The sequence below is a fragment of the Cyprinodon tularosa genome, unplaced genomic scaffold (assembly GCF_016077235.1).
Source record: "Cyprinodon tularosa strain WSP-4 unplaced genomic scaffold, ASM1607723v1 ctg160, whole genome shotgun sequence".
In the NCBI taxonomy this organism is placed as follows: Eukaryota; Metazoa; Chordata; class Actinopteri; order Cyprinodontiformes; family Cyprinodontidae; genus Cyprinodon; species Cyprinodon tularosa.
This window is the reverse complement of record NW_024038438.1, coordinates 1470119-1489631: the sequence shown is the minus strand read 5'-3', so window position 1 is coordinate 1489631 and position 19513 is coordinate 1470119. Positions and strand designations below refer to the sequence as shown.

The 19513-nt window shown below is 39.2% G+C and overlaps 1 protein-coding gene across 1 annotated transcript in view; it reads right to left on the bottom strand.

Moving 5' to 3' along the window:
- The window catches only part of lsp1a (lymphocyte specific protein 1 a), a 38512-nt gene extending 31453 nt beyond the window's left edge, over positions 1 to 7059 (bottom strand). The window contains exon 1 of the mRNA XM_038280514.1: positions 6731 to 7059. Coding sequence (XP_038136442.1) covers positions 6731 to 6789 — 59 coding nt within the window. The 5' untranslated portion in view covers positions 6790 to 7059. The remainder of the gene's footprint in view (positions 1 to 6730) is intronic.
- Positions 7060 to 19513: the final 12454 nt, after the last annotated feature.

Genomic DNA, 19513 nt, shown 5'->3' with positions numbered 1-19513 from the left:
ATCTTCTGATCTTTTTCTTCATCTTTTTAAGTTTTTTTTCTTGTGTGAGTTTTTGAGTTCGAACTGGTTACTTGGTAGATTTCTGGTACAACAAACATTGAGGCAACATCACATTGCTCTGTTTGCACATGTTTAACTGGAGCAGAATAGGAAGAAGGATCAGAGGAAGTCGGGAAAAGGTTGAGAGTGTTATACCTCAGCTGCTGTTTTGTAATCTCTCATGCTGTCATCAGGTGGATGACTGGACTGAATGATACAATAATAACATGGTTAGTATTCAGCCTGAAAGCCCTCCAGCCTCCGCAGTGCAGACTAGTATGGTGGGAACAGATTAGGGAGATGAAGTCACTATTATGTTCAAACAAGTCAGAACAGTGAGATAGAATGAGTCATGCCTCCTGCAGAAAAAAAAATAACAGGTGGGTTCTGAATACTTCATTGAGGTCTCTTACTACTCAACAACTCACACTCTTTTCTCCTACTGTTTTTTTTTATTTTTTTTTATTTCATGTGTCACTGATTGTGGTAAAATGTCATCACATCATACATTGCTCGTGGCAAAATTACTAAACTTTTACTGTTTTTTTAATCTCTAACTTTGTTTGAAAAGGCAGATATGAGAGGAGCCTCCCACACAACAATGAAAAATAAATAGATAAATGTCAGTAGAGCACAATGTTTTTGTTTTTTTTCATTACTATCTATGCTTTTCTTCAGAGAGGGTAAATAAGTATGGGGGGTTTTCTCAATAAAAACAAATCACAAACTGAAAACACAGAACCGGTTTTATAAATATAGGAAGCTCAAATTAGGTATTTAAAACCATAATAATAATACATCCTGTGACTAAGTCCCTTTGAAACTGATCCCTACAAAGAATTGCTTGTTTTCATGTTTTTCTAGCTGCTCTGTGCTGATGTAGATTTACTCCCCTCAGATAGGCATCGGGAGGAAGATGGAATGTTAAATTATTCCACCTTATTTAATTATTATCAGGTGAAAAATGACCAAATAAAAAGTGACCCACTCTGAAAAAAACAATCTAGAAAATTGAGCAAAAAAATCACGATAATGAAAAAAACGTAGGTTAAACTTAGTAAGCACTGTAAGCTGTTTAGTAAGGGGCCTGTGAAATTCCTTCATCATTTTAATAAAGACAACCTGTGGAGAGAGGAGGGAAGCCTGTGCTCTCGTTATTCATCAGCCCAACTCCCCAAAGGAATTCCTGAAAGTCTTATCTTTTGGATTGTAAACACTGAAACCCACACATGAGCGATGGGTCCGGTTTCAGAGGTCACAAATTTTACCCAATCTGTGCTGCAGGCCAGGCCAGTCTGACAAAGAGTGGATTAAAAACAGATCAGGTCTGCTGCATGCCTGCCGTGACCCCCTCTGATAAAAGCATGCTGTGTCTGAGAGGAGTCTCTGACCACATTTTAGGTGCAATACTACTGAGAGAAACTGAAACAACATCAAAATCTTCCTAAAATAGAATTAGTTAACATTTAAGGCCATGTTATAAATCCTAAGGAATTTTGAAATTATGAAGAGTTTTCGTTTTCTTACTTAAAGGTATAGAGGAGGATGTTCTTTTTCTGGGTGGATCATCAAAATAATTGGTCATCCTAATTAAGTTAAGGCCGTCCTACATGCTCGCCCCCTGTGCCCCCCTCTTTTGAGCAGTTACAGGGTTGTGAATGTGAATTTTTTTTTTTAAGTAGAGAGGGCGGGTCCTATCAAAAATTCTCGAAAATCTCCACTATACCTTTAAGAAAGGGGATTAGACAAGAATTTACCCTGAGTTTATTTAGTAAACAAAATATTGCCAAAAGGGTTTGTCTATTTTAACAATTACCTACATGAAGAATTGTATGGCCAAGTTCCTGATGACGCCCTGGTCCCAGCAATAGCAGTTTAACTACTGTGTAAATTATTTTCACAGAGTTTGGAATCACATGAGAAAACATGAAATGTAGCATTTGCTCTAATTTGTCCCAAAGGGACTCTGTAATATTGTAGTCAGGTTCCAGTGCTGCTTCCAGAGCCTAAACTTTCTTTGCAAACATCCAGTAATTAGAACATCCCGAGTCATTGATTTGGTGATATGATCCAAGAATTTTGGTAGTACGCTGTACGTCAACCACAGGTGACAAATGAGGCATATCTTGTAACCACCGACAAGTCTGTAACATATTTTAATGTTCTTAGAGCTCTATCTCATTTATGTTTAACAGCATCTCTTTGTTTCCACCCATCAGTTCCCACTGTATGAAAGACATGCAGACACATATTATGGATTGGGTGGACCCTGCCTCTGACGGCTGCCCAATCCTCTTTGAACCTGTTCCTCATGGTTCCCCCTGCAGGATATGGTTGTTCTAAAAAAATAGGTTTTTAATTTTCATTTAAAATAACTAAGGCTTTTAGAAATCTTAGAGGCTTCAGGCTTGAATCAAATACCAGAAACAAAGGGTCTCGCTGATTTTATACCATTATAAAACCAGAGTAACAATTAACCTATTATCTAGAGTAACCATGAATGAGGTATCTGTAAATTACCAGATGAATCTATAGCGTGACCAAAATGTTATGGTGTAACTGAATTTCCCAGACGGGAGAACATGACAAATGGTTTGGACAACTTAGAAATAAAATTAAACTATATGACACAACTGTGGGATGAAGACACCTCCTGCAGTTGGTACGATGTCATGGTTTCTGTCTGTCCCTCTGAACACTAGAGGCAATCTTCTAAATAAACAACGTCAGAAAAATAGGGCAACTCCAGCTGTTATCTACAGGGCCACCTGATATTCTTATAGTGACTCACAGATTACAAAGCCTCAGCCTAGACAGATGCAAAAAAAAGATCTTCAGCAACGGTTCTCTATCACTCAGTTCCCTCTGGCCAAAAAACAGTTTAAACCAGGGAACAATCAGCTTTTAGTGGCAGTGGGAACAGCTCACTGATGCGTGTCTACCCAGGTCAAAGGACTCGGCAAGCGACCCTCATTAAAATTGCCTTGATTCTGATTGGCATGCCACTAAATTATCTGATACCACTGATTACAAAGTAATAACGTCAACACAACCCGCCATTCGCTTCTGATCTAACAAGCCAAAACAACTCTGTTTAGAGTCGTAAAACATGGAGCAACACTGGTGAGAGAGATTAGGACAGATAATAGGGTGAAACAATACAGTACTATTGCTATGTCCTAGTTTCCTTACATGTTGCTCTCCATTGTTTACTTTCCTGATTTCTGTCGCACTGCCATCACACGGTGTTAGCGTTGATGATGTCACCAGACATGCCGTGGCAGGGGCACAGAGACCTTGCAGCTTGCTAGCTGGGAGCAAGGGAGCCAAATGCCGATTTTTAGACCCATGTTTGAAAAAAGTGGGAAAGAGGCTCATGATATGATATTTTACTAATTCAAATCTCTAGGAGCAGGAAACCTCCGAGGACAGAAAAAAGCCCACAAAACCTAGATTTAGTGAAAACAGGAATGAGAAACATTTTTCCAAAACATTTCAAACATTTCTAAATAATATTGAGGAAAAGAAAATGATTAGGATGCCTATTTATTTTCAAAACTAAACTATGAAAACAGTATGGAAAAGGGGGATATATTAAATTAAGTGGTGTTTTGTAATTCTAATAAGGTTGCAATGAAAGAGGTTAGAGCTAACACCATGACCGTCACAATCATGTAAATCAGCAACTACTCCTAAGAAATAGACCAAAACGAAGGCTAGGGAAAGGCTGTGTTAGATGTTGTTTGCTGTAAGACTGTATTGTTCATAATTTACCAAATATGATCAAACCACTCTAAAGTTAACACATTCTTAAAGTTAACCTAATAAAAGAATTAAGCTGACCTTTTCTTAACAGTTTCTTGATTTCAGATGATTAGTGGAAAATCTTTGTACCACTCACTTTACCTTGATCAAGTGATAAAGAAAGACTCAGGACACTCAGGTGAATCATGTAGATGAAAAGCAAACTTTAAAGACTGTTTATAAAAATTTGCTTCTAACCAGCTCATTATCTGCAATCTTTTCCCTAGAACATTGGACAGTTCAAGTTATTAAAGAACTAACAGGGCAGCAATTGCAAACCTGATATTTAATGTCTGCCAATAATCTGCCTGTTTCCGTATGACTTCCCAGTTATTATGGACCAATTATGAGATAACAGCCTGTGTACTGTGACATCTGCTGAGAAATAAGAGGTAAGGGCTATTCATTATGACATTGGTATGAAGGGCAACAATGAAAAACATACTTTTTTATTTTTTTGGAGGGAGAATAATCAAGAAATTTCCCAAGAACAATGTTTGGGTGGCCAGCTGGAGCGTGTGGTTAACTGGTGATGAAGCTCCTCAAAATGACAGCACAACCTATTTCATGATCACACTGATATTAATATCAAACATAAAAAAAACACATGTCAACAGATGAGTAAAATCATATTTGTTACAACTGGCCAATATCCAGTTTTTAAACTAAAGTAAAAATTTCTTTCTCTGTCTTCTGTTTTTCTCCATTTCTCCTTAGTCTCAGCTCCACTCACTCCAATGTTACCCCCTGCTTCTTTAGAACAAGCGTTTTAGCCAAAGTAATAAGGTCGTCTGAATCTAAATGTTAATGTGTTTTTTATTTCACTGACTAAAGTGGAAATAAATAAAATGTGTGACATGTCTACTTACTGGAGTTCAGTTATTTGTGCTTAACAGACACAGGTTGTTCCTCTCCTCTTCTACCTGTCTGCTTTCCACTATTGTTCCTTCGTCTACATTGGGCTTAACCATTGTACCTACAATGATCTGCGGCTTGACCTTGTTGATGCACCAACAAATCTAGTAAGAACAGTACCCCAAAGAATGTTTGAATACTCTGTGCCATGTAACATCAAAATGCCTCGGTCTGAACTTTTAAAGATAATTTACTCCCAGGGCTAATTGAGAGGAGCCAAGAGAAAAAAAAATCTTTCAAATCCCTGAAATATGTGAACTAAATTAACGTTTTTCTACTGTTGGCACCCCTCTACGGCATTTAGAAAGAGGCAGTGCAAGATCAACTTTCATTGGAAGTATCTTAAAAACACGAAGGTAAAAATATATATTTCTCTAGAGTAATACTCCAGTTTGATGGTTCGGGGATGTTTTGCTACAGCAGCAGGACCTGGTCAGATCTGATCGTATGAGATCGTATTTTTTTTAGAATAAAAGGGTATGGTATGATTAAGCCAACGCAAAACTTCTGAATGTATATTGATCCTTTGGTCTAAGATGTGATAAACTGTATATGTAAAAATCATTTAAACATTTCAAACCTGAATATGAAGCTAATGTCAGACTTGATGCATTAATGTGTGTTGAGAGCAAAGCTTGTTATCATACTGATGGTGATTGAGTTGGATGTTACCTCAAAATGAGCAACCCTATCAACTTACAGAAGATTCCCTATGAAGAGCCTTTGCACATTTGGAGGAATGTGGAAATTTTAACAGTCTCAATATTACCTGATTACCTCAGATTATTTATAGCTGCTTAAATATTTTTTTCATTATACAGTAGAGCTTTCCAGGAGTTGAATTGGAAAATGTATATAATCCATGACAGTGTTCTGAGTTGTTTCAGACCTGAATATCACATCCTGTTACAAGTCTGGATAGTCTGTGCACACTTCAGTGGTGAGTAAATTAGGTTTTTAATTCAGATTAAATTAGCATAAAGAGATTGTAATAGAGTTAAAAAGATTTAAGTAGGTTAACAATCAATCACATTGTAGAGACATTTAGTAGACAGCTCCTTTCCAACAGGAGTGTAAAGTTTAATAAAATAAAACTAAAGCTAAAAATAAAACGTGTCAGTAATCCTATTAATTGGATTAAATGAATCTGTATTAAACGTCACTTCCAGAATTTGAACAGTTTCTCTGTTGATGTAACAGTTTTTGGATTTATGCCCTGTTCAGATTAACTGAACTGATGTAAGCATGAGAAAGTGTTGGATTATGCTTTCAGGAAGCACAGGAAACAATAAACCGGTGCTTAATCTGCAAAAACAGAATCAAACCAAACAAAAGCAGAAATAAATTAAGAGAGGTAAAACAACTGTGAATAACAGGACGTGTTTCCATAACATGATCACACAAAAAACAATGGAGGGACTCAGGTGACCCTTCCCCTCTGACACTGCTTAGTGACACCATTTCCCTCCTCAGTCAAGCAAAAAAAGCCTCAGGCATCAGCTCTGCCTCACTCTTTTTAACTGAAAAGCTTGTGCAATGTTTAGAGAGGTTTAAACACAAAATTAACCAATTGCTTTTATAAATAAAATTTAAAGGAGATTATTAAAAGTGCCCCAACCCCCCTAAAACCCTGTGTGACCCAAAAAATGTCCACTAATCCCAATGCCTCTATTATGAATTAATAGATTAATCTATTATCAATTTTTCATGAAAACAGACTTTTAATAAGAAAAAAAAAAGAACACCAAACAAAAAACTGGTGGAAGGCAGAGATAAATATTTCTAATACTATAGAAAATGTGTTGTTAAACCAAAAGCCTTGAGCTACTGGGGAGAACAGTAGTTACCCCTGGTAGCTCACTCACTCTTTGAAAGGTATGGGGTTTGAATATTAACCTTGGCTGCTGTGTTCCCTTTTTAAGCAAATAGAAACTACAGTAGCTTCAGAAAAGGCGACCGATTTATCCCTTACCTTATCAGATTTTGCAAACCCTGCTTACTGGAGTTCCTCCTCAACAGAGCGTTGGACATGTTTGCCTCTGTCCTGCTTGTAGTTGTCCTGTCCTTGTAGGCACACACTGGGAGAAATAAAAGTGATTACAGCAGCCACTGATATCACTACTCTCTCTCTCTCTGTTCCTCTAAAATCAACCCCCGAAACTAGTTTTTATCCTGAAGTTGTGCCAAATTAAAACAGCACTAGAGCATGTGAGAATATGTTGAGCAAATCCTTGAGCACACACACAGTCCTAACCCTAACAGAGCTTGTTGGGAATGTCAGCAAAGCTCAACAAGACTGTAGCTCCTTTTTCTCATGGGGGCCGGATCTTTTGTCCTTACACTCCCCCCGCTTAAACACACCCGTCACCCCTCCCTCTGCCCTACATGTGGTTCTCATTGAAGAGCTCAGGGCAGCAGGACTCAGAATCTCTCTTCTTACTCCTTACTCCATCTTCATCTGTTATTTTAGCCAATGTGATTTTCCCTTGTGTATAATAAAAGAGAAAGGCCTGTCCATAAAAAAGAACCTACTTCTCTGGGTCTTCAAGCTTCCGGACTTTTTATTTTGTTCCCTTTTAATGTATTATCAGAAGAAATAATAATGATAAAAAAAAAACATTTTGAACTTTATTGATATCCCATTAGAGAGGGTTACCTCGGCATTGAACCATCCACTTGGGGAGCAGTGGGCTTTCATCACAGGGTGCCCAGGGAGCAATGTGAGGTTAAGGGTCTTGCTCAGAGACCCAGTGTGGCAGTCTGAGGGAGTGGTGCTCGAGCTCAGAACCACAGGATTCCAAGCTCTATGCCCTCACCACTAGGCTGCCACTCCCCACCTTAAAGACAGAATAGAAGTGTTGAAAACACTAACTGTATAAATATTAAAAGCTCTGTTACTACAAATACAGCAGTGAGTGTTAAAAAAAAATTATACTTTTTTTAATGATGATGTTGGATGTATTGCTTTAAACATGAACCTAATGTTATCCCTTATTACTAGAACACTGAAAAAGTTTTGTAAAAAGTCATCAGATCCTCCAAAATAATCGAAGAGTTTGGATGAAAATGCTGAAAAAATATATATAAAGAGGATATTTCCTATTTTCAGCTTTCTTGGACCGGTGTCACATTCAAGACCCATCCATCCATCAATTTTCATGTATCCCTGCTGGGGTTGCGAGGGGTTCTGGTGCCTAAATCCAGCTGTCAACGGATGAGAGCCTGGACAAGTCCCCAGTCAATCGCAGGGCAACACAGAGACAAACAGGACAAACAACCATTCCTGCACACACTCACAGCTAAGGGGAATTTAGAGCAGCCAATTACCCTAACAGTCATCTTTTTGGACTGTGGGAGGAAGCAGGAGTACCCAGAGAGAACTCACGTATGCACAGTGAGAACATGCAAACTCCATGCAGAAAGACCCTGAGCTTGGAATCGAACCCGGGACCTTCTTGCTGCACTACCACTGCCACATTTAAGAACCTTCCTATAAAATGCAAAAAGCTAAGTTTGCTAAACTTATTTCAAAGATTTGGTTGTTGATTAGCTTCCCGTATTGTAATCTCTTTTCTATCTCTTTACTATCTTTACTACTTTACTACATATATATATACACTGCCTGGCCAAAAAAAAAGTCGCCACCTGGATTCAACTAAGCAAATAGGGACGAGCCTCCTATTGGATAATTACTTCTCGGAGATTATCTTTCAGCTGGCAACAAGTTATTTAACCCCAACTGGTGCAATGACTTGCTTCTCATTTCCTTAACAACCATGTCGAAAGACACATCCCGTGGTCGTGGAAAAGATGTTAGTCTGTTTGAGAATGGTCAAATCATTGGCATGCATCAAGCAGAGAAAACATCTAAAGAGATTGCAGAAACTAGTAAAATTGGGTTAAGAACTGTCCAACGCATTATTAAAAACTGGAAGGATATTGGGGACCCATCAGCTTCAAGGAACAAATGTGGCCGGAAAAAAATCCTGAATGATCGTGATGTGGTGAGATCAAATCGAAGAAAAACAACAGTAGAACTCAGGGCTATGTTTAATACTGAAAGTAAGAGCATTTCCACAGGCACAATGCGAAGGGAACTCAAGGGATTGGGACTGAACAGCTGTGTAGCCGTAAGAAAACCACTAATCAGTGAGGCTAACCGGGAAAAAAAGGCTTCAATTTGCTAGGGAGCATAAAGATTGGACTGTGGAGCAATGGAAGAAGGTCATGTGGTCTGATTAGTCCAGATTTACCCTGTTCCACAGTGATGGGCAAATCAAGGTAAGAAGAGAGGCAGGTGAAGTGATGTACCCACCATGCCTAGTGCCTACTGTACAAGCCTGTGGGGGCGCTGTTATGATCTGGGGTTGCTGCAGTTGGTCAGGTCTAGGTTCAGCGACAGTATGTGCTCAAAGAATGAGGTCAACTGACTATCTGAATATACTGAATGACCAGGTTATTCCATCAATGGACTTTTTCTTCCCTGATGGCACAGGCATATTTCAAGATGACAATGCCAGGATTCATCGGGCTCAAATTGTGAAAGACTGGTTAAGGGAGCATGACACATCATTTTCACACATGGATTGGCCACCACAGAGTCCAGACCTAAACCCCATTGAGAATCTTTGGGATGTGCTAGAGAGGGCTTTGCGTAGCGGTCAGACTCTACCATCATCATTGCAAGATTTTGGTGAAAAATTTATGCAACACTGGATGGACATAAACCTTTTGACATTGCAGAAGCTTATCGAAACAATGCCACAGCGAATGCGTGCCGTAATCAAAGCTAAAGGCGGTCCAACAAAGTATTAGAGTGATGACCTTTTTTTTTGGTGGCAACTTTTTTTTGGGCCAGGCACTGTATATATATATATATATCAGTGGCGGCCGGCCCATAGGGGGCGCTGGGGCACCGCCCTCCCTGATAAGAAGAGAGAAACGTAAAATATATTTTTAGAAATTAACTCATAAATGTCAGTTTTACTCTCTAGAGTGTGTAGCTATAAGCAAAACAAATTATATAAACTACATTTCCCTACCTACTGTCATTAATTTGTGGATTTCCACACAGACAGACTCCTACCGTCTCTGTCTTGGGGCGCTGATTAGACTGACCCACATTTGCAGAGAATCTGTCAATCATGTACTATTTGCTAGGTGAATTTAATGGCCAATCAGCGTCTCAGAACTTTATGGTCTTGGGGCGCTGAAAATACTGCGCTTTAGAAGCCCAATGCGCAGGTGCAGACAATTAGAGGGACAATGGCGAACCACGTAACGAGCGAGATGCAGCTTCCACCAAATTCGGTGAGATCATTTTTTATTCACCTGTTTGCCAGAAGAACAATGGAGGAGAAAATCCTGATTAAAGAGTTGGGACCAGACAAGCCTGACCTTATCATCAACCAGCAGACTAAGGAAAAAAATAAAGTCTACAATAGGAGTTTTTGCAGGAGTTGGTTCGCGCGCAAGTCGTGGTTGACAGGCTGTGGAATGGCCAATGCACTTTTCTGTTTTCCTTGTATTCTTTTTAAAAATGAAAAGTGTGATTTAAGGTGGACACAGTCAGGACAAACCGATTTGAAGCACCTCTCCGAACGTATCAAGAAGCATGAACGATCAAGAGTTCATATGGAAAATTGCATCAAGCTAGCTGTGCTCGGAAAAATTAGCATAAAAGTGCAGCTGGATGACGGACAACGCGTTGCGGTAAGAAGGCATAATGAAGAGGTTGATAAGAATCGTCATATTTTATCTAAACTCATTGACTGTATTAAGTTTTGTGGTGCTTTTGAACTGGCATTGCGGGGACATGATGAAAGGGATACTTCTGAAAACCCCGGAATTTTCAGAGGTTTAGTCGACTTAATGGCGACCATTGACCGAGACTTACATGAGCACCTCGAAAGTGCAACCGTCTTTAGAGGCACCTCAAAGACTGTACAAAATGAGTTACTGGACTGTATGCTCGGTGTTCTGAGAGAAAAAATCTTGTATGAAGTAAAATCAGCGGACTTTTTAGCCATCCAAGCTGATGAAACTACTGACATTTCCACACACTGTCAGTCAGTGTTGGTGCTGCGATACGTTGACAGAACCCATAACATCCAGGAGCGTTTCTTTGAGTTTATTAAGCTCTCCAATGCCAACGCGGACGCAATTGCCAGTGCTTTATTGGAAAGACTGCGCACTATTCTTCCCGAGGGACAAGAAAAGAAGCTGATCGCCCAGGCCTATGACGGGGCATCAGTGATGAGGGGTGCCACTGGAGGAGTTCAGCGCAAGGTCCTAGACGCCTATGGAAATGCTCACTACGTTCACTGTTATGCCCACCAGTTAAACCTAGTGATGCAACAAGCAACATCCCACATCCCACAGATAAGTCACTTTTTTTCTGATGTCGGGGGGTTTTCTTCCTTTTTTTCCAAGTCAAGAAAGAGAACCGCAGTGCTTGATGAGGTGGTGGCGCATCGTCTTCCAAGTGCATCAGCAACACGCTGGAACTTCAACAGTCGCGCTGTTAACACAGTGTATGAACACAAGGCTTATCTGGTGAAGTGTTTCGAGACCATCCGGAACAGAGCTGAATTTGACGGCCCTACAAAGAGAGAGGCTGGCGGCTATGTGAGAATGCTGGAAGATGATGCTTTCTGTTTTTTCCTGGCCCTCTTTCACAAAATAATGCCACATGTGGACATGCTGTACAACCAGATGCAAAAAAGAAACACCGATTCTGTCTACATCTCAGGAATCATCCAGAGATTCACTGACAACATGCAAGCTATCAGGTAAGCTACAGTATGCATCTGATCTGCCTACAGTATTGCACAAACATAAATTTTCTTTGAGTAGACTTGTTCAGCTCTTAATGTTTATATCTCATCTTATTTATTGAATTTCCCTTCAGGGATTAAAAAAGTATTTTTCATTTTATTGAAACAACGAATTTATCTGTTACATTTAGACAAATTTGAAATGCTCAAACACAGTGACTTAATATATAATTCTGTACCATGTTGGTATGGAGGATAAAAAGTGCCAAAATTAAATAAATAAATAAAGCATTAATTAAATAATTAAATGTGTCAATAATTAATTAAATGTGGAATTAAATAAATAAATAAGGAATTAAATATATAAATGTGTCATTAATTTAATAAAATACGTCTTCATTTTATTAAAAAAATATATATAATTATTTCAGTGTGCATTTAATTATTTAATTATTTCATGGTGAAATAATAAAATGCACACTGAAATAATCATATATATTTTTTTTAATAAAATGAAGACGTATTTTATTAAATTAATGACACATTTATATATTTAATTCCTTATTTATTTATTTAATTCCACATTTAATTAATTATTGACACATTTAATTATTTATTTAATGCTGTATTTATTTATTTAATTTTGGCACTTTTTATCCTCCATATATTGGCTTTATATATCTTTATATAGCAACCAAATTTCAGAAATAACTTTCTAACATATAAATTATTTCTGTATCATCAGGGAGGCTGTTCCTGGTCTAGCTGAAGATCAGGACTTCAGGGGACCTGTACAGGAGCCACCATCAAAGAAACGGAGGACGTTGGGAGAAGACAGAAAACAGTATTTGGTTTTGGAGGTCAGCACTTGCAGCTGCCACCTATCGGGGATAGAAGGAATACAGTACACATTTATTTTCAGACATATCCATCTGAAATTTCTTCTGCATCACATCAGCCGAATGTTTACAATACTCAAACAATATACAGGTTTCCACGGGACAACACCCAAACGCTACACACATGAAATCATTTCCATCATTCCACCATCATCACCTCACCTTCCCAAATACCCACCTACACACAACACATCATCACTCACACCGGGTTTCTCAGAGTACTTATTTGAGTTGTAATATTGACTGATGAATGAAAGCAATTATCAGTCCAACTTTAAAAAAAATGGTATCGTTAGAGATGGCAGGAGCTCATACTGTGTTCATTACAGGATTTGGATCAGATTCTATTTTTAGCCAGTCTCAGCATATTTTTCTGATGGCATGTTTTGTGGAGTTGATTTGAAGGTTGTCCGATAATCTTGGAATATTTTTTATTTGTTGTTGTAGTTTTGATCTATCCAAGGTGGAATTACAGCGCTGTAGGACAGACGATGGCAGATGTATTAAACAGCAGAAGAATAGCAACTTATCACCACACTGGCCATTTGAAATAGTGCTACTGACTGAAATGTACATTGTCATGATATCAATATAAAATCATCTTGGGTCATTATAACGTTACAGCTGTTCAGGAAAGGAAAATTAAAGCCCTCTATTTAAAATAGAATGTCAAAACCTATTTCTTACCTATTTTTTTATTCCATCTCATGTCATAGGTCTGTGACATCATTATGTCCCATGCCAAGGAGAGGTTTTCCTTCGCCAAACACCTGGTCAGCGCCACTCTGCTGCAAGGAGACTTGTTCCCACAACACAACAAGAAGTTCCCAGATCCAGCACTGGATACCACGGTGGAAGCCTATCCCTCACTGGACAAGGCCAGACTTAAAACAGAGCTGTCCCTGATCTACAGTAATGAGGAGTTCCAGAGTTGCATTGGTGCACTGGCTCTCTTTCAGGTTCTGATGGAGAATAACCTCCAAGACACATTTACAGAAACTGTAAGTCTTCTCAGCATTCTCATCACCACACCAATGACGACATCCGAATCAGAGAGGTGCTTCTCAACTTTAAAGAGGATAAAAACTTTCCTCAGGAATACTAAGGCACCAGATCGCCTCAATGCTCTGGCTATGCTCTCCATAGAGAAAAAGCTTACACGGGACATCCCTGATTTCAACACCAGAGTCATTGAGAAATTTGCCACTCAAAAAGACAGACGGGCAAAATTCATGTACAAATAATAACTGTCTACCCTCCACTCAGTCATCATATTCCCTCACCTGAGTAATATAAACATACCACTCTTTCTTTTTTTCACTCACTCACTCACTCACTCACTCACTCACTCACTCACTCACTCAGTTGATTTGTATAGATTAAGTTGATCAAACCTTTTGATTGTTGGTGATTACTGTATTAGATACCCTTTCTAAAACAGGGGTGGGCAACTCTGGTCCTTGAGGGCCGGCATCCTGCAGGTATCAGGAGTTTCTCTGCTGCAACACACTTCACTCCAGTCAACAGATAATTATGCACTTGATGTGAAGCTCTGCACAGGTCACAAGGTGTGTTGCCACAAGGAAACTCCTGATACCCACAGGATGCCGACCCTTGAAGACCAGAGTTGCCCATCCCTGTGGTACGATATAAAAATTTCATGTCATGGTTATTGTGACCAAAATCATCACTGCTACTGTTATTATATAATAAATTAAATCATTACTGTTAAATTGTATTTATTGTCCAATTGTTTATTTGAATTCTTATTCTGGATTATCGGTAGTTGGAGACATACACTAGGCTATATCAGCCCCACCAAAAATATTTTTCACCAGCCGCCACTGATATATATATATATATATATATATATATATATATATATATATATATATATATATATATATATGTATATATTAAGAATCATAGAAATAATTTCAGTCTTAAAAATGTTTTCTGAAACATAAAATATTGGACTGCAGTTATACCTTATTAGGGAATATTCCTACCCACTGAAAAACTTATAGGCTTGTTTTGCAACTTGTGCATAGATTATACAGACTACATGGTGACACTGGTTGCCCAGGTGTTCCTGGCTAGGTTTGCTCTATGAAAATGACATTTTAGATGGTATCCTAATTGTCTGATTGGCTTGGATACGATGCAAGGTCTGCATCTGGCATCAGTGTTGACAGGCTTGAGTATTGAGTGTAACGCGAGTGCCTGATAGAAGTGTGATTGTGCTGTGTCTTTTTCCAGGCAGCCATGACAGCATAGCACGAGGGGCCTCTTTGTTTCTGGATCAGTGACTTTCTCTCCAACAGGCCCCAGGTGGTGAGGATAGTGAAACTTACATCTGTCCAATGATCCTGGCACACTGCAGGGTTGTTTTCTTAGCCCTGCCCTCTTCATTCTCTTCACACAAAATCCTCTCCTATACACAAAGCAAATATGTTAAAAAAAAAAAAGTTTATGGTCAACACAGCTGTGAAAGGACCCACTAAAGAGAAGAGGGTAACCTAAACTTAATTCACACCTTAGTCCTAAACCCTTAACCCCTGATCCGAGAGGGAAACCTTTCCTTTAATCTTCCATAATGTAGCATATTCCTGTTAAATCAGCTTTACACTGTCCCCACAATGTAACAACTATGAGTCACCATATTCTTGTATTCCTGTAGTAAGGGCCATGCTTTGAATCCTATTGACTTTAATTGATTTTCACTCATTTTCAACCCGTTTGCCCTAATCTGGACAATAACTCCACCCAAGGCATCAAGGCAATACAATGTTGCATTATTTGCTGGTTCAGCTTCTGACTTTTTGGTCTCTATGTATTTGTAGCCACATCTGGCCCAGTGCTCTGCTTAGCACAATGCTGAAGGAGCTGTTAGATGGGCTACTGCCATCAGCAACTATATATAGTTGAATTAGGTTAAGTCCACATATCTATGGCCTCAGCTTTTATTTTGGCTAATTGTATCTGCTCTATTTTATCTAAGTGATCCTTTGGTGTGTTTGTTTGTTAATTTTGTGTGTCTACCTCTGTCATCTTAAAACCCTTGCTGGCCTGGACTCAAGGACGCTTACACTGAGCCTGGTTAGCTAGAGGTTTATTTCCATCAAAAGAAAGTTTCTTCTCTCTGCCTGCATATTCCATGTGAGGCATTGCCACAGTCAGTGATGCAATGGAAGCTGATCTCCACTGTCACAACATGCTCATCCAGGAGGAGCAAATCCTGCAATAGAAATGCTTTGATGCAATCAGCAGGTTTTTCTTAACAGCCACCTCATTTTGGGAAATTCTCGCCTTTTTGCCTTTTTTCCTAAGTTATTTGGAAAAGCAAATAACTTAGGAAATTTAAGCCCAAATTACATGTGCAATACATTATTTGAAAGCTAACACCCTCTAGTTTAATTGAAAATTGAGTGAGTAGAACACAGACCAAGCTGCATCAGTTTAAACATGACTCAAAGTTTTTGTTTTTTTATTCTTGAAAGTTGTTATACTTTTTTGAAAAGCAGTAATAAAGACATGCTTTACAAAAGGCAGGTCTCATTGTATTATGTTTGTTCTACATCATGTCAACCACAAATTCAGAAAATTTCAGACCTCTAGCTACGACAGTTCCAGAGCTGTGGGGGCTTTTAACAAAAATCTCCAAATGTGCCAAATTGTGCAAAATGCTTTCACTATGCTTTGATTTACTATTTGAACCATATCTACATTTTACCAGTGGAATTTTCATGCATTCTGAGTTATTAGTTGTGAATGGGTTTTAAGAGGATAAAAACTTTTAACCTATGAGTCTGAACAATCTTATTGAATTGGCTCTGAAAAATTTATTTGGATGATGTGTTACAAAATGGTTCTATACAAATAAACAGATTTTAATCATCCCAGGGCAGTCATCACTGAAGCAGTAGCTGCCGGGACCAGCAGAAACCTGTCTTCCTGGGGATCCACACCCAGTCCAAGAAAACATGGACACAATTTCCCTTGCTGTTCGTAGAACTGCACTTTTCTGGACCGAGATACCTAATGTATTTCCAGGAATGTGCTGTAACCACTCCTCAAGTTTAGGGGTCACTGCAGCCTAACTGTAACAATTACCCTAAACACAACCATTATGGGTTCCTACCTAACAATAACCTCAACCTAAACTCAACTAATATCTTAGTCCTAAATGTGACCCTTGACCCTAAAACAACAATTACCCCCATAGGGTCCAGGAATCCGGCCCCACAACGAGAAGTCGTCCCTGACGGCATTCTTTTTTTCCAGAAAATAGGCTCCACAATGATTTAAAAACAAGAAAACACACATATTATCTCCTGCTGTCTTTATGAAAACTTTGCCTTACTTTATTTTCCATTCATGTGTATGGTCTAACACAGAACATATACCTCACCTCAACTCAATTCACACCTTAGTCCTAAACCTACCCCACAACATGAGATGGCTGTTCCCCATGAACAACCATCTGCTCATGGGAAACAGATGGCTGGTCTCTATAATGCAATGCAACTCAATTAAAAACTAGAGAAGCCTCTTACTTGAGCAACTCAGTTGCTCTTTAACAATTTTCTATAAAGGATGCTCACTGCTATCCATGCAAAGCTTGCTTTCCAGCCTCTTCCTGTATGCCTCCTTGGTTTCTATTACCTTGACCTTAAGTTGCTTCTGTATACTCCTCAACATTATCTGTCTCCAGGGGTGGATCTAGGATTCTAGGATAACAGGGGCTTAGCCCTGAGGGAGCAGATGTTGATTTCTTTTTCCTTTCTTTTTTTTTTGCTGCCTTGCACAGAAAACTACAATTTGTTTGCACTTCAACTTACCACAGCAGAGAGGCACTGAGAACCTTCTTATCCAATCCACTTAATTTATATAGCACGGTTAAAACAGAAACATGTTCACCAAAGTTCTGCACATATAAAATACATAATAAAAATAAATAAAATCACAAAATAGACAAAAATAACAGAAGAGGACAATGAAATAATACAACAAAATAAAATGGGACATAGAGGCTGTGTCAGGGACTTCCTCTTTCTCCATCCTTCTCATAATGAAATTTTGTGTCTTCTGGCTTCTGTTGAATCTTATAATGCAAGGCTAGGGATATCAATATCCCATGAAATATAATTTTTGTGGAGTGGAAGAGCATATATTATGAACATGCACACAAGTACTGAGAACTTTGCAACAGCAACCAGAAAGGCCATCGATAGTTAGAAAAAAACAAAAACCTCATAGTGCCTTTGATAATGCTAAATGAAAGCCAACAACCTCAGCTGGAAAACACTGATGAACAACAACAAGAGAGAATGAAAGGAGAAAGTATCACCCTGCTACCGGTCTTCCCATCTCTTGATTCAGAAATAACTCCCACAAAGGAATCCACGGTGGGGGCTCAGGAGGGGTCACCATCCAGATGGACTGGAGCAGCCCTCAGGTTTTACAAAGTTGGATCTTTTCATAAAAAATGACCAAAAACTGGTAACTAAGGAGGCGAGCTGGTGTGGGCAGTTTGACTGACGCAACAGTGGCGCCATCGCATGGCCAAAAGTTCCCTGCAGAGGCGACACTGAAGGATAATCAGAATTACTTGACCTCATGTTGACCAACATCACTATGGATCAATGAAGTTCCCCCCCAGAATCAAGACACAGAGGAATTGAGTTCCTTGCTTTTCACACTTGCTGTTGGAGGGGCGGCTGTATGGAGCCCTTCCTCCAGCAGGGCATCTTTGAACCAAAGGTTTCACAAAAGTGGCAATGGGAAGCGTCAGCAGTGTCTCACATTGGAACTCATGAAAAAGAAGGATGGCCAGCCCCAAAGCTAAACCTCGTGCCATATTTTGAAAAAACAACATTTTGCAACTTTCCCAGAGTGACAGATGATAAACGAGCTGAAGAATGGCAGTAACACAGATGAATCATCTATAACTTGGAAAGTACAAAGGAAAAGGTTAAAAAAATATCAGTGCAACCAAGAATTTACTTTTTATGATTGCCCATATTGTATGATCATATTGTTTCATAATTCAATTTGAAAAAGAACTTTTGAAAATGAAACATTTATCTGCATACTACGGAGCCCCTCTGATGACATGGTCAAAAAAATGTTTAATTGTGGCCACGAAGAAGTATTTCGCGGCCACGCAATAAGTATAATGTGCGCACGAAATACTTATTAATAATATCAATAAATCCGCCCCTGTTTTCAGGCTTATGTTAACTGTAATGACTTATCTTGGACAGGCTGCTATGTAAACGGGCCTTTAGTCCTTCGTTTAGCTATGCTGCGGTTGTTTACACTACGCCTTTTCCACCTAAAATAGCGTCTTAGCAACAAATGTCACGAGACTGGCGGAGACCGACTGGGTAAGCAAATCGAGCGCGCCTTAGACCTTAGAGAAGGCGCGCTCGATTTGCTTACCCAGTTGTCCAGGAATGATATTAATATTATTAATAAGTATTTCGTGCGCACGTTAAACTTATTGCGTGGCCACGAAGTAGTATTTCGTGCGCACGTTATACTTATTGCGTGGCCACGAAATACTACTTCGTGCGCACGAAATACTACTTCGTGGCCACAATAAAAAAAAAATGTTTACCATGTCATCAGAGGGGCTCCGTAGCTTACAGACAGAAGTGGGTCTGCTCTATTCTGACTTTAAAACATGTCATTGTGTTTGCAGTGCAAACTTTGCACCTTTGGTCTCTTTACTGTTTGATCCTCTCTAGGTTCAGTCTGAAGGCTGTTCCCAGCCCCACTTCAATCTCCACCCTTGGCAGCTACTGATGCAGAGGTCATGCTGGATTTACCCATTGTAATGGGCTCTATGTACAACTCCACCACTTCCTAAATGTAAGGCAGCTCCTTTGTCTCCTGTCTTTCTCTACTGAATGAACTGATTAATCCGGGTGTGTGGCATCAGTAACCATGACAACAATGGCCAGACACAACTGGATTAATCTTTTCATCCGGTAGAGAAATATGGAAAACAAAAAGCTGCCTTAAATTCAGGAAGTAGTGGAGTGGTGCATAGTGCCCCTTAATAAAAAAAAAAAA